General features: G+C 36.9%; 2 protein-coding genes across 2 annotated transcripts in view; one reads left to right on the top strand and one right to left on the bottom strand.

Moving 5' to 3' along the window:
- Positions 1-16990, bottom strand: part of LOC118279238 (slit homolog 3 protein) — a 136875-nt gene that overhangs the window by 44307 nt on the left and 75578 nt on the right. The window contains exon 2 of the mRNA XM_050698478.1: positions 1816-1972. Coding sequence (XP_050554435.1) covers positions 1816-1971 — 156 coding nt within the window. The 5' untranslated portion in view covers position 1972. The remainder of the gene's footprint in view (positions 1-1815; positions 1973-16990) is intronic.
- Positions 11234-16990, top strand: part of LOC118279237 (lysozyme) — a 42440-nt gene continuing 36683 nt past the window's right edge. The window contains exon 1 of the mRNA XM_050698230.1: positions 11234-11298. The gene's annotated coding sequence lies outside the window, so the exon portion shown is untranslated. The remainder of the gene's footprint in view (positions 11299-16990) is intronic.

The raw sequence follows: 16990 nt of genomic DNA, 5'->3' as shown, positions 1-16990 counted from the left end.
CATAGCTAAACGTAGTAGTACTTGTGTAGTCCAATTGTGAATGTAAACTTTCTAAAGATCTACACCATTATCTATCTATTTTTTTTAATGAAACACGCCGTTTGTTCCAGTTGTCCATAGGCAGCGGCGATTGCTTACAATCAAGTGATCCGTCTGCTTGTTTACCAACTTATAACATAAAAAAGAAGTTTAAAAATAACTAAACATTAAATACAAATCTATTTCAAAATACCATATCTTTTACAATTGTTCTACAACTCATATATTACAAATATTAGCAAAATCCACGAATGAACTTCACCTGACCGTTATAAGCCGTCATACAAGAAAAAAACAAAGTACAAAGACAAACAGCCCCGAGATTCGTTGGACCAGTATTTAAACACTTCAATGTGAGGTCTCAAACGATTCACTGAAATTCAAACAAACGCCTGAAGGGACTGTAAACAGCTATGTGTGGAGGACAGTTATCATTTTCTGTTTAACTCAATTTTCATTTGAGAATTTCTGTTTTAGATGTAAAAAAAGATTGGGAACATAGATTGTATTCCACGAATACGGACAGATGGACTGTTGAATGTAATTCTCAGTTAGAAAATTGTTAGGGACATTGTCCATGTACAAATAACGCTATTTGACGAATACCTGCATCCTTCATAGTCAATAGGCGGCCTATAAACGGTAAATACCTGTAACTTGCTTAAAACTAAAAAACAACTGTCTATGAAGCGGCAGCGACAAATCCGCCTATCGTTTTTGATGAATACATGCGGAGATCAAATGGCACAACGTGGAAGGTAGGTCTTAGATGTTAGTTATTTTTTAAGACTGGAAAAAGATGCAATTTAGAGAACTGAAAAATAATTTCATCATCATCATCTTCTACATAAGAACTAAGGGTTGGAAAACGTAGTTTACAACACCCTGACTTCTTAAAGAGCGCCGCTGCCCTATATCAGACACGGACCCAAGGAAAGAGAAGGAGCAATAACAAATGAGTTGTACCTAGTCTGCCGTAGACACACAGCTAATATCTAAGATAAGTATTTATTTTAACTAACAACTATGAAAACGTGAACATTTTCTACCCACCCCTTTACCAATAAAAGCGTAAACTCACATAATGCAACGAGTCTTCAAATCGTATAAGAAACAAAACAACATCGGGTCAGCGACGTTCCTTTACGCCCCGTTTCCTTTATCCGTTCCTTTATACGCAATGTAGCTGCATTGATTTCAACTTTGTGCAACTGCTGTTATTGTTTTCTTTGACGTGCTAGCTACTCTGAATTTTATTCGGTGTTCCATTGGTGATTTTGAATAGAGGAAATGTGAATATTCAGTAATAGTACCTATTTAGTGACAACGAAGTAATGTTTACAAACAATCTAGTTGTAACGTTTTCATAATTTAAAATATACCTACAACTAAAATAATGTAAATGTAAGAAAATACCTACATGTAAAGTATACCTACAAATAAAATATACCTACTAACATACGCAATTTTTTACTTTTGTCTATTAATAAATGTCTATGCACCAAATGTCTATTTTCATTTAAGATAACAAGATATTAAAATTATAATGTTAAAAGAAAGCTAGAAAATCAATATTTGTATTTGGAGCACCACCTAGAACTGCCTCGACATCATTAGATAAGGAACAGTGACCTGTAGGGATTTACCTTCAGCTGTTTACAGTTTTATGTCAGCAGTAGAAGTGTTTAACTGAGTAACTGCAATATCTTCCACAACAAAGAAAGCTGTATAGAAAATAAAACTTTAAATTCCTAAAAATAAAGTCCAAAATAGTACCTGTAAAGCGGTATGGTCGCCGGCACATCGCAGGGTGTGTGGGAGATCGCACGAGCACTCCGCGGCCGGTCGAGCAGAGAGGCCCGGACACCTCCACTGGGCATCCACTGCGTGCAGCAACGTGCACAGCACGCACACTGCGCCCATTAGCCACATCCTGGGAACAAATAGGAACATTTAGAACAAAATTGATTGATTGCATTTCTAGATATGGAAAATCTTGAAAAGAAAAATAGAAATTGGAACTTTAACACTTTAAACGCCACGGGGGTCACCGGTGACCGACGTTAGCGGAGGATTTACCTTCAACAGTTTTCTATTGGCAGTCAAAGACTTAATGGCTAACTGATAAATATGAGGACACGAGTGAAACTGCTTGCTTGAGATACACTGATATTTAATATTAATCCTAAGTAAGGGTGCATAGACAAATGCACACATGCATAAACACTAATATACAACTGTGTTCTGCCAAAAAATTATCTTCTTTATATTAGTATCTGATACAGCTCATATGAGCAGTCAGATTGTCTAAACCTACTTATAAGTTGGACTATTTTTGAATTTCTTCATATAGTAATTACGTATACATCTAGTTTTGAGTATTAGTAGTCTACAGTTCGAAAATTTCATTTTATGACACGAAAAGTATCTCCCTGGGATACCTTTATCATTATCATTTCAGTCTCCAATGATCTTTTACTTCCTTAATCTGATTTAACAGACTTCAAATCTTACGACTCCGCCATAAAAATACGAGACCATAAATCCTTTGAATTCAAAAACAAACTCGCAAAGAACATTTAGAATCAAATGGAAACATTTTCCACGAATCAAAACCAAAACAACGCCAATTGGGTCGTCATGATGAATTATTGTTCCTGTTCTTGTTATTACTGGAAATATGGAACTTATGTAGGTTAGTACATGAATCAAAAACTTCGAACATACAACCACATTAACAATACAGGAGTGAGCTAAACAAAAAGTAACAATCGTACAAAATTCTGTAGTCCCCTATAAAATTGAGATACGACTAGAGATTGGGACAAGTGGTATCTTAAAAGGCAATTCCGGTCATAATCCGAGGTACTTGTAGAAGAATAGAGCTGGTGCAATGCGTGCTTGCGACATAATGGGACGTTTCCACTGAGTGACGACCGGATGAGAGGTGCAAGGCAGAAATGTAAGCGATTTTGATGTGGTGGGTCTTGTTAGGCTGGCGGTGTTGATGGACGCTTGTAACATTTCTGAGTGTGATCGTTTACTAGGTACTTTGATCCAATTTTTGGTGATCTTTAATGTAAACCAAATTAATACCAAAATGACCTCTACAAAGGCTTAAAATGCAATCAAATTTTGAGGACACTTAATCTCTATATATAAAAATCAATTGCTGTTCGTTAGTCTCACTAAAACTCGAGAACGGGTGGACCGATTTGGCTAATTTTGGTCTTGAATTATTTTTCCAAGTGCAGGGCAAGTCTAAAAGGTGAGAAAAATAATGTTTGAGGCGGTACGAAGTTTGCCGGGTCAGCTAGTGAAGAATATATTTTTGCCAAGTTTCTGTCCTTGTGCCAAGTCAGCATTTTATACTAAAAGACCTTATAACAGTTTTATAAGTCCTATCAAAATTGACATTGAAAAGCAACACCGTCTAAAACATCTATTATTCAGAAGGAAATCAAAACGTCCCCACATCTATATACGAGTAAATAAAAATTAATCGCCAAAATGTATGTACGCACATAACTTCTGAACGACTGCATCAAATTGGATGATTTTTCAGGAGAACCATCTCCTGTTTAAAAAAAATATAGAAGACTCAATTTCTGTTCGTTAGTCTCGCTAAAACTGGACCAATTTGGCAGATTTTGAGCTTGAATTATTTGTGAAGGTCCAGGGAAGAAAATTTACCGGGACAGCTAGTTTAGGATAAATCGCTATACACTTATCGCCTAGATCAGAACTTGCTACGTTGGGAACAGGAGCGAGTTACATGACTATTGATAACAGTGGGTGACGGACGGCCATCGACCTCCCACTCCCGACGGCTACATCTTCCATGCTTGTCTCTATTTCACACCTTTTCACGAAGAAACTTAATTCTTAGGTGTGAAGATTATGACTGTCTTGTTGGTCGAAGGGTTGCTATTGTGATTGCCTAGCAACTCATTTCAGATCTTTTCCTAGGTCAGGCTTTTTTATCGACTACTACGGTACTAATATAGTGGGTTTTTTATTATTTATTTTTCGAAAAATTCAGAACTCCGCTCCGTAATCTAGTATAGATCAGGGTCAGTCCTTACTGAGAAATGAAGCTATCGGATCGTAACATTCATAAGGGTGCTTTTCCACGAAAAGAGAGATGTGCTATGCTACGTTGCTGTAGATGTGTTTGGCATCCTCCAATCATATTCATTAGTACACATAGTTTACCACTGATGGAAATGGGTTCAACTAAGATATCTTTTTTTATATGGAAAGATGCGTGCTATAAATATGTGCTATTGACCATCATCTCTGGTGAAAAAGCACCGTAAACATCAGAATTATTGCTCCTGCGTCCAAAGATCAAAGAAACAAGAAAGCATTAAAAAAACTTAAGCAAGCTAATATATTCAAATTCCTTTCTTCTTCTGTATTCAGTCTTAAGTTAAAAACGTGAAGTTTTATCTTAAATTCTTTACAATAACTTTCTAATACAAAAATAATGTTCACATTTCATTCGACAGCACAATACGCATACATTGTACGTTGCTGTTCACACAAGCGGCCACAACGCTCTTAAGGCCAGGGCTGCCTAACAACCAATTAACCGTGGTCTCTATACCACCCAAATTTCGCCACTTCTGTAAATTTACGAGGGCTCAACGTATACTGGTTGGTCTTCCACACGATATATCACTAAATGTTAGTGGTTTTGACAGGGGACGGGCAGAGTTTTGGGTGCAAACACTGTTTTACTGTGAACTGGTTATCATTTGCATTTTGATTTAGGTAGCCGTTTTAAAATGTTTGGTTTTTCCAAGGGTCAGTTGATTTTTCACGCTTTAGGGCTGTCTTTTTTTAGTAGTTTTACTTTGTGTATGACTTTTTATTTTATAATGCTTTATTAACCCTGTATTTCTTTTGTCACTGTGACTACATGAATTTTCCATTAAAATCAACCCTAAGCATATTCGTATCGTTCTCCATACTCCCAACAATAGGTTCGGCCTTATCTAGCTATTTCAAATATTGATGTGTAAAAGTGTTATTTTGTACCTAATCTACTTGCAGAAATAAATATCTAAATTAATGCAAAAGTTCAAGAAGATTGATAGTTAAAGCCTAAAGAGCAAGAAATAAACACAAAAACAGTTTCTTATAATAATAGTTGAGCTAAAAAAAGTAATTTCGAAAATAATTTCCGGACCGATATAAGGAAGTCGGCAAATCACTCGATTAACGTCGATACCAAACCGATCGAAGCGAATAAAAAGAAACAACCGATACATAAGTAAATACAATAACAGTTTACAAACGTTTACTTTGTACTGAAACAACGCGATATCAGTAGTGTCAAGATCCCTAGGAAAAACATGTTTAAAAAAGTAACGCCAAGACAATCAGCCTCTGATCCGGAGCTGCGGATTACCTAGTGGGTTACTAAACTTTTACATTCAGTTTAATAATACAGAGTTACACATGAAAAGGGCATTTAGTATGAAACATTCAACATACAAATAAAATTATTTACTTTTGTGACTGTCCTAATGACTTCTTCCGCCTTGGGCTGCTTGGAGCTGCGGACTATCTAACGTATTTACCGAGGCTCCGGCTCGAAAAGCAGGAGTAGGAACGGGGTGGTTTTTAGTCAGTAGGAGTCTGACACTCCCTCTTGCCTCACCCAAGGCGGGAGAAGCCATTGGATGATTTTCCGCCCTTATTTTTTTTTAAAGACAGACACCCTTTCCAATTATTGCACATTAAGTTTTGACCACGAATAAATATTTATGTTCAAAACAAATTTCTAAATGAAATAATATGTTGTAGAAATGTTCATAATTAAAATAGTTACCACTCGCTTTCTCTATTTACATGATAAACAAGCAATGCGCAATTCTAAGCTCCGTACTATTAAGTTATTACATTTACAGAAATTGTAAAATTTAATAACGCTTAGTTTGTCCCCAGTTAACATCATATTTAAATGCTATAAATGTTTAAACAGCGAATATATATAATAATATGCTACCTCGTTGGTCGAGTGGTTGCAAGTGCGACTGTCGGACAAGGGGTCTCGGGTTCGATTCCCAGGGCGGGCAAAGTATTGTTAGGCATTTTTCGGATTTCCGATAAATTTCTACTAGTACGGAGTCTGGAATTGTGCCCAGTATATGGCAATAGGCTCACCTGCTATTACATGGGACTTATAATACAAATCATGAAAAGTGGGTGTACATTGTACAGTAGCACGTCCGTCCCGTAATATGCACCTCTGCCTACCCCTTCGAGGATAAAAGGCGTGAAGTTGCATATAATAATCTGCTCTTTTTAAAATTTGATAAAGTCTTAACATACTTTTGTTGTCGATCTTGGCGCATTCACTACCGTGCACCCAAATCCGTGGCGATACGGATCCGTAAAGATTCAGATTCGTAACTGAGCAATTTACAAAATGACCTCAGTTCCGGAGTTCCGTCCCGATCGCTTATCGAACTGTCTCTATCTTTGTCTTATAGTTATTTTTTGTTTCACATTTACAAGCTATTGTTTTAATAAGGCATTATTTAAAGAAACTGTTTATATGACATAGCATTCACAAAAACGACTCTCATTGACGGAGTATTACTTACTAACTTCATTGCTTATAGAAAAGCGGTGGTATCGAAATAGGATAGTGTGAGTTGAAGTGTAAGTGTGCTTTTCCACCAAAGATGTGCTATGCTACGTTGCTGTAGATGCGTTTTGTATCAACCAATCATATTCATTTGCTCACATAGATTAACACTGGTGGAGATGGACTCCGCTAAGCAATTTTTTGTTAAATATGGGAAGACGCATGCTGTGGATGCGTGCTATGATGTACGCCATGACTTGCCTACTATCGATACATCGCATACTCTAGCTGCACATCTTTCCCGCACAGCAAAATAGCTTAGTATCGGTGGAAACAGCATGGAGTTTCACAGCTTAGCTTTTACGTATTCGTAGCATAGATACATAGTACAATTATCTGGTGGAAAAGCGCACTAAAGCTCAAGACAGACCATAATGAAAACCTACTATATTATTATGTCAAATGAAATAATTTAATAAAAAAAATTGTCATCACCCAAGGACCTCAAAATTGTTGAAATTAGGTACATAATAAACTCAATAATAGACTCAATACAGTATTTACGAGTACTTCAACACAGTCTATTTACTTTGAAATGTCACCTTTGAAAACAAAAAAATAAATCTAGCATTTGACCTGAAAATTGGATAGGTTTCAAATAAACACAATTGAGTACCTAGATTGAGACCTAGAATTTCAAAATGGGCACGTATATCTATTTTCTTATCCAGAGGCTATTTTTAGATTTGCTCAAAGATAGAAATAAAATGAAGATAAATATTTATGCAGAGATCTTTTGCAAATGAAATGTTATTTGGTTTTTAAAGTGCTTAGTTATTGTTGTTGAAACAGTAAGTACATAGATGTTGTAGTGTATTTAAATAATGATCTTATTTTATTTATAAGTAAGCCTGCGTAGAACGAAATTTGGAATTTAAATGGGCTTCGTAATTTTGTAATAATTTCCCCTGAAACTGTATATTTTCAAGAAGTTGCAGTACAACCACAGAGGAAATATAAAGAGATGTCATTGCTAAATTTCCCTTTAACATAATGTTACACTTTACGACGAGTATAAAATATTACAAACCACATCCCTCTCTATTTTCCATCTAGCGGTCCCATACTAAAAAAGCATTGTCAATTGTACATATTTTAATATGCCACTTTCTGCGTACTTATAACCTGTCTACATTGTTTTACTTATAATATCGTTGAACAGGCCCGATTTTTTTGTGTCACAGTTCATAATCACAGTATGACATCTCCTATTTGTACTTGCTTCATGGATATAATGTATCCCATCAAAAACATCCTGTAAAAAACCCAAGTCTCGCAGCTCAGTCTTTCTACCGTCAAAAGTTGTGAGATCCATGTAATACCAAGTCGGTTAATCTATTTAGTGTCTACTTGAAGGACCTTCTGTCTTAAGTTATTACATAAGTTATTATCATGCCAATATTAAAAATATTTAACGTTTTAAACAAATAGATCGATTTGGACATCGCATGAAAACAAAATGAATATTACAATATTATATTAGATTCTTTAGTCTCTCGCGCCTCACGCGATTGAAACTCTCGTTCCTGTTGGTCGCTGGCCCGTCGTGCTGTGTAGTGTGATACATACTAATAATCAAATCAAGCGATGTCCAAGTCGATCTATTTGTTTAAAACGTTAAATATTTTTAATATTGGCATGATAATAACCTATGTAATAACTTAAGACAGAAGGTCCTTCAAGTAGACACTAAATAGATTAACCGACTTGGTATTACATGGATCTCACAACTTTTGACGGTAGAAAGACTGAGCTGCGAGACTTGGGTTTTTTACAGGATGTTTTTGATGGGATCTCACTTCTTTTTGTAGAGCGTTTCTTTTTGATACCATCTACTTCTAACGAATTTTGTTAAAGGTCTTATGATATTTTCTTATTTTTATATGTAGTCTTCCTCTTTTTCTTTTCCGGTACTACTTCTTGATTCAGTTTCATGGGCTAAACACACCCTTACCCACCCTATACCCCCTCCCTTGCCTCATATGGTAGGTACCTATCTACACCTATTAAATTTATAACCACCACCAACCACCAACTGCATAAATAACTTTGTAATCCCATATATTTATATGGGATTACAAAGTTATTGATGCAGTTGGTGTATTTGGAAAACTGGACCGAAATTACAAAATATTTAAGTTTTCCCATGATTAAGACACTAAACTCTATATGTATTCCAAATATGAAGCTTCTAAGTCTGCTAGAAGTGCCTTGGACTTTTGATGATCGGTGAGTCAGTGAGTGACAAAATTTAGAAACTTTAACAAGTTGTCATTCTTAAACTACTGGTTCAAATTGACTGAAATTTTAAATATTCCGTGTTTATACAATGCCGGATTAGTTACTGAAGATTCAGGTTTCTTGCTTTATCCACAACCGAATTATAGGGGGTCGAAAAAGGCCCGAATTGCTTCGAGAAAAGGATGGTACGGCCGTGCCGCTTTTTTTTTGCTCGACTTGGCGGGGGCACTGCCGTGCCCCCAGACCTAAATACCCAACTTTCACCCGTTACCTATAAGTCCTCTATAATAGAGAGTGCGTATCACACAAAGCACGCAATCTAAACTCCATACATTACTAAGAAATTAAAAATCCTTAATAATATTTTGTCCATCTCAGAAATGAAACACGAGACTCGATCACTTATAACCATTCAACAACTCAGTCAAAACTAATTTCCGACAACAGCTTAATTCAATCGATCCGTTTTGTCCATACACCTCAGTATACCTATATTTACTCTTGCAAGGACATTGTGTCTCCTCTCCCAAGAGACCACCATGTACCAAGTGTCCACTGGTTACATTGAATTTAGTGTTTGCTGCAACTAAGTTTACGCGATGTAAGAGAATTACATGAGCTGTAGTGACCTGGACTAAGTCTTGTGGTGTAACATCGAATAGCTTGGAGTCAGATCGTTTCGATAGAAGCGGTTGTTGAGTTGCTAAGAATGGAATATTGAGTTACTTTAGTTGTTTGGAAGATTGTTATTTTAGGTAATTGGTGTAAGGAGTTTCATTATTTCTTTTTATGGTATAAGCCGGTAAACGAGAAGATGGATCACCTGGTAAACAATTGCCGCTGCAGTATGCACTCCCGAAACACCAGAGGCGTTACAAGTGCGTTGCCGGCCTTTTGAGGGTTAGGAATTTAAGGGTTGTTGAGAAATCGGGGATTGGGAAGATTAGGAAGGGGAGTAATGGGGCCTCCAGTAACCTCACTCACTCAACGAAACACAACGCAAGCGTTGTATCACGTCGGTTTTCTGTGTAGCCGTGATATCACTCTGGTCGAGCCGGCCCATTCGTGTCGAAGCATAGGCCCTACAATTAATAGTCAAGCTATGCATTTTTAGAAAGAAAATTACCCTCAAAAATACTATGGTATTGTCATTTTTGTAACACCCATTACCGTGCTTGTAGTCAATCAATTTCAATACCCCGTTATCCATTTTAACTACAATATGCATTTATTTACATTCAAAAGATCGTCAAATATAACAATAACTACTGTGTGAACTGATTCAGTTACTTACTTAGCAGCTTGAATTAGTATGCACGCTTCATATGATACGTTTTCGCTAATTATACCAAAGAAGACAAAACTATCATCACACACCAAGCTCAAATCCAGTCACAATCCATTCCCTAAAAAGTCCAAATAAAAACTCTCGAAGCGCGCACATGGCTTCACTTGAAAATCCTCAGATTAAGCTAAGTCTTCATTGGTCAGTTATGGCTGCAGCAACGTCACGATTGGATGGTTCGGTTGTTAGTGCACGTTCGAATCCCTAGATGACAGGACAGGTTGGACGGATTATTGCCACCCAAATTGGGTACAATAACTGCTTGGCTTTCAAGCGTGGAGTTTCGGATTGAGAGATCAAGGGGATTTTGTGGTTTCTTAAATTGAGGACGCGTTTAACGGTACGGAAATTTAATTTGGTTTCCGAATTTGAAATGTATGAAGTTTTATGGTAATATGTTAATGGTACTGCGTAGGATTATTGGAATTTTCAAAATTTCAGCAGTTTCAAGCTATGCTTTTTTTAAGGGGGAAAATCATTCAATGTCTTCTCCCACCTTGGACAAGGCGAGAAGGAGTGTCAGACTCTTACTGACTAAAAACCACCCCGTTCCTACTTCTGTCCTTCGAGCCGGATCCCAGGTAAACCCGCTAGGTAGTCCGCAGCTCTGGATCAGGCATTAGCAATACTGGGCCCCATCTGTCGAGGTCTAATGGCTCTTAATGGCGCATGGCGTGCATGCATGGCGTGCTCAAGCGATGTTGGATGCTCATATTCATGAGCAACATTCCGCAACAGTCGCCTCTAGTATGGCTTGAAACTAATCGAGTTCCTCGTCAAACAGTTTCATGAGTAAGCCGATAAAATAATAATTAACTAACTATAAGTATGTCTCACGTAAAAAAAGTATCCGTTCAATAAATATATTGTCCAAAGAGCTTCTCCTTAAGCCCTATGCGTTACAATTGCGTGCAGTTTTACAAAGTGAATAATTGGCCACTCCCTGGCACAGAGCGCAGGCAGAGCGAGCCAGTCGCCGGTGCAAACTGTTGCAGGATACTTACATTATTAGGTAAGTGACACCTAATTGGGAAAGGGAAATTGTATCTTATTTGGGGTTAGATAAGTTATATTTTATAATGCACTAATAATTCGTTTGAAATCGATAAAAAGAGAAGGAGATTCTCAAGTCGACGCGTGTTTTTATTTCGAAGTAGGTTTGGATTTAAAAAAATATTTTGGTCAAAGATTTCTTTTACTAGATTTTTTAATATATTTCGGTTATTTGATAGTTTACAGCGTATTTACATTCCAAGTTGTAAACTTTTTTTTAAATAAAATATACTGACAAATACATAGACTTTTATGTAATAAATTTTAAAATGAGGGCCTCACCATCAAACATAAAATATATATTTTTTTTTATTTTGAAAAATCATTTTTTAAATTCTATTCCAAAAATATAAAAAAACTATTATGTATAATACAGTCACAATAATATTACATAACACAAAACGATAAAACAAATAACAAAAAAAAAACGAATTCAAAAAATAAATATTCCAAAACAAATTAATATGCACTAAAAAGTAAAAGAAATAATTGCGTATTTTTCAACAACTTAATAGATCAACTAACTTTACTAACTCATCATACACATTATAATGTAAGTAGGTACAATTATTATAATTTTGGAGTCGGTGTCAGCCAACTAAGATAGGTTTGTTATTTACCTATTATCACAACAAAACATTACAGTTTTACACCAGTTGTAAGTAGGTACTTAACCACCACTCCGCCCATGCCGTGCTAATTGTTGGCGTTTCCTAGGCTGACACCGACTCCAAAAATAACAATAATTGTACCTACTTACATTATAATGTGTGTGATGAGTTAGTAAAGTTAGTTGATCTATTAAGTTGTTGAAAAATACGCAATTATTTCTTTTACTTTTTAGTGCATATTAATTTGTTTTGGAATATTTATTTTTTGAAGTCGGTTTTTTTGTTAAAATTGTTTTTTATTTCTTGATTTTTAGTGAATAACTTATTTGAGTATGTGTCGACCTATTAAACGCGCTACTCATATGAGACAGCGCCGTTTAAATGAATAATATTAATATCTATCCATATTGACGCATAATTACATTATTTTCAAATGTATATTAACCTGATACCCTTACTTATGATCTGCTGATCCGACAGCTAACAGTAACCTGTTCATAAGCTACATACATAGTCAGTTGGCAAACACACAAACAGATTAGATACCCACATAGGTATACAGTCATGTAACTCAGACAGCACATCATGCTACCCATCATTCTATACCAGATATGCTACTATCTGTCCTGAATTTTATGGCTACTGAGAAAGATAAGCTAGTATGCACCACTTCAACGTAAATGCAGAGCTCATTCTGCTCATTTTTAAGGAGTTCCCTAGATTATCTTCCACATTTATAGTCAGATTTTAAAAACAATTATATGGAACCACACTGCCATCGTACTCTTTCAAACACAAAAAGAATTTCTCAAATCGGACTATAACTGCCAGAGATATGCATTTGTCAAACACAAACAGATTAGGTACCTACATACACATGTAAATCAGACAGCACATCAAGCTACCCATCATTCTATACCAGATATGCTACTATCTGTCCTGAATTTTATGGTTACTCAGAAAGATAAGCTAATATACATCACTTAAACTCAAACGCAGAGCACATTCTGTTAATTTTTGAGGAGTTCCCTGGATTATCTTCCACATTTATGGTCAGACTTTAAAAAAAAATATATGGGACCACACTGACATCGTACTCTTTCAAACACAAAAAGAATTTCTCAAATCGGTCTATAACTGCCGGAGATATCGATTAACATACATAAAAAAAAAATACGGTCGAATTGAGAACCTCCTCCTTTTTTTGAAGTCGGTTAAAAAACATCTCCAATTACAAAAATTACTTATGAATTTATATATAACATTTACAAAATTTAACAAATAAATAAATCCCATCAAAAACATCCTGTAAAAAACCCAAGTCTCGCAGCTCAGTCTTTCTACCGTCAAAAGTTGTGAGATCCATGTAATACCAAGTCGGTTAATCTATTTAGTGTCTACTTGAAGGACCTTCTGTCTTAAGTTATTACATAAGTTATTATCATGCCAATATTAAAAATATTTAACGTTTTAAACAAATAGATCGACTTGGACATCGCTTGATTTGATTAGTAGTATGTATCACACTACACAGCACGACGGGCCAGCGACCAACAGGAACGAGAGTTTCAATCGCGTGAGGCGCGAGAGACTAAAGAATCTAATATAATATTGTAATATTCATTTTGTTTTCATGCGATGTCCACCATGTTCCTCTTTTTCTTTTCCGGTACTACTTCTTGAGCTTCAGCCACAGTTTTTCTCAAAGCCCACTCCCTGTCTCTATGGGCTTTTCTCGGAGGCTTTGATGTCTCAATTTTTGACAAGTCTGGACGGTAAATACTTCTTAATCTGTTGTATTCACAAATTGATGATTCCTGCGCTTTAATACTTCCAAAGTCGACATTAATGAGATGTAAACCGCCCAGACTTGTAACTCTCGAAAGTGCCACGTAAGCTTGACCGGATGTGAACACTGCAGAACCTATATCCATCAGCGCATTACTTAGGCTTAGGCCGCATAAATAACTTTGTAATCCCATATATTTATATGGGATTACAAAGTTATTGATGCAGTTGGTGTATTTGGAAAACTGGACCGAAATTACAAAATATTTAAGTTTTCCCATGATTAAGACACTAAACTCTATATGTATTCCAAATATGAAGCTTCTAAGTCTGCTAGAAGTGCCTTGGACTTTTGATGATCGGTGAGTCAGTGAGTGACAAAATTTAGAAACTTTAACAAGTTGTCATTCTTAAACTACTGGTTCAAATTGACTGAAATTTTAAATATTCCGTGTTTATACAATGCCGGATTAGTTACTGAAGATTCAGGTTTCTTGCTTTATCCACAACCGAATTATAGGGGGTCGAAAAAGGCCCGAATTGCAAAGGATGGTACGGCCGTGCCGCTTTTTTTGCTCGACTTGGCGGCACTGCCGTGCCCCCAGATTTGACAATGCAATACTGTAAATCGGTCACCAGTAACTGATTCGACATTTACCAATTAATTTTTCATTATTACCTCACTTTGTTAGTAAATAAACGCGTGGCATGAAATATTTTTCACAGTTCATGAAAATTATGAAATATTTCATTTCATAGAGTTAATGATTCAATGTGGATTTTGTATCGGATGTGTGTAATATTAATTTAGTTTTAACATTCATTATTATGCACACTTGTTTCTGCACGCGGCATCGCCTGCGTTCTCACACATATTTTTTTTTCAAATATTGTCCGGACTTTAAACGAGACAGTAGAGAGAGTAAGTAGTTGGTTTTCTTTTCAGAGTAGTCGGTTAAGAAATGCCACACTCATCTCGATTTTTGACGTGTAACGTCAAATTATTATGATCAAGTGCTCTTTCGTAGCCTATTTACAACATTAAATTATTTAATTTTATTTGTTTTCGTATCACTTCATTTCATTTTATTTTATTTTAATTCATATCATATCATTTCGTTTCGTTATCCGGTTAAACAATAGCCAGTGCTTTAATTTACATCATTCAGTTCACTTTATGTCTAAAAGAGTAACAAACGTACTTACATGTGTACAATAGACATCCTAACAAACTTTCGTATATTTAGTATTTGTACAATTGTAAAGCTTTTTCCTTTTGATAAGTCACGAGTAACAATAAATACGTAAAGTAAAATTACATTTAAAAAGACTAATGTTAACTTTGCTTAGCATACTCGCGAACTAGAAGTAAACTTAGTGCATTCAACATGTTTTATTTGATCATCGCTTTGTACTGGAAGCGCGTTAATGCTGTTCGTTTCCATTGTACGGTGCTTTACGGTCATTTGACGAATCAAATCAGTTTTCTCGAGTACTATATGTAACACATGTACAGTTCTCTATTTTGGATAAAAAACATTTAATGTTCATAAAGATTACAAGAAATTCTAGTAGTGGTGAAAGCATTTGTCTCCCTCCACATTCTTCCCGCGTGTGTGTCGCAGAAGCCGACTAAAGGACTTTTTTTAAGGGGGGTAATCATCCAATGACTTCTCCCGCCTTGGGCAAAGCGAGGGGGAGTGTCAGACTCTTACTGACTAAAAACAGCAGCTCCGGGATTAAGGTACTATACTATATTCTATTTTAGATAGAGACTGATCCACAGCGCTCTCTGTTAAACCTAAATATAACATACTATGATTTATTGCGACGTAAAATTAATTAAAATCGAACGTGTCTTTTAACCATCTGCGGTCACATCTTCGCTTCGCCGTTCTGGCAGTACGCGGGTTGGTGACCAAACGCAGATTTATCAACGCTAAAAAAACCAACAGTTCCTGTCTTATTTACGACAAACGGGTGTTTGTATTTACTACTAAAAGGGGCCTGATTACTTAATCAAATAGAATGAATTGCATATTGCATTACTCGTTCATCGTAGTCAATTTATTTGTCAAATAGAGCTTTTGTTTAGTTCCAACCGTTTTAGCTTATTATTACTCAGGTGACTTTGCATAACTGATATAATTATGTCAATGCATGTTCAGCATTAGGCAGTTGTCCCACCGGCAACGATGAACGAGTAACGAGTAGAGCTAGAACTAGAAACGAGTGAAAACGAGTGAAAACAAAAACAAACAAGTGAAGCGAGCACTCGCCGGCAGTGTGAACAGTCAGCGATCAACTATTTGTATATGCATCTCTTTTGTTTACACGGAAAGTATATCTATTGTACGTTTCTTGAGCGAGAAAATAGCCGATAGTTAGTCGTTCACTCGCCGTTGGTGGGACAACTGCCTTACGTTCATCACCTATTGGTATATTAGCGTTGTTTCACGTCGGTTTTCTGTAAGGCCGTGGTATCACTCCGGGCAAGCCGCCCATTCGTGCCGAAGCATGGCTCTCCCACACTTAATTTTTCACTTATACTCTGCACTACAAGTTAGAATAATTTCACATTAGGAAGCAATACCAAAAACTACATCAAGTTGTGGCGACACTGACAAGTGACAGATGACAGAAGTCGCACATAGACTATCGACGAGCAAAATCAATGGATGACGTCACAAATATCCTGCATCGCACATACGAAGTTTACATGCGAATTAACACGGATAGAAAATCCCAACGAACAACAGTTGGGCAGAAAGCCCGCCAGGCATGATCACCTCGCCTGGTCGGAGGATCCTCCTTTTCTTAGGGAACTTTACTCTCTGTTCCCTAAAGTGGTGACCCCGACGTGATTGAAAGCAACCTTCACGGAGCCGATCAGCACCGTCATCCTTATCGCCATCTCCCTCACCCATCACTTCTCCGCTGAGCGGTAATCAAGTCGCAGCCAACCAGCATCCTCGGCCTCATCAGGGACCACCACACGCTACATCGAAGATATGCAGCCTGGTTCTTCCCTACGGCCTCATCAGCGTCTAGGCACAGCACTCTCTGCACACGGTCTGAGGACGCCTTCCTCCCGTCAACGCAGACGCCAGCCACTACGCACCTACCCTCGCAGCATCTATTCCCCGACTCACCGTGGGACACTGCGAGCTCCACTACTCCGACTCACTGGAGTATCACCCTGCACCGCTCACCCGACTCACTGGGCATTCAGCGGCACAGTTCCGACTCACT

This window comes from Spodoptera frugiperda, chromosome 14 (assembly GCF_023101765.2).
Source record: "Spodoptera frugiperda isolate SF20-4 chromosome 14, AGI-APGP_CSIRO_Sfru_2.0, whole genome shotgun sequence".
Taxonomy (NCBI): Eukaryota; Metazoa; Arthropoda; class Insecta; order Lepidoptera; family Noctuidae; genus Spodoptera; species Spodoptera frugiperda.
This window is presented reverse-complemented; position numbering and strand designations above follow the sequence as displayed.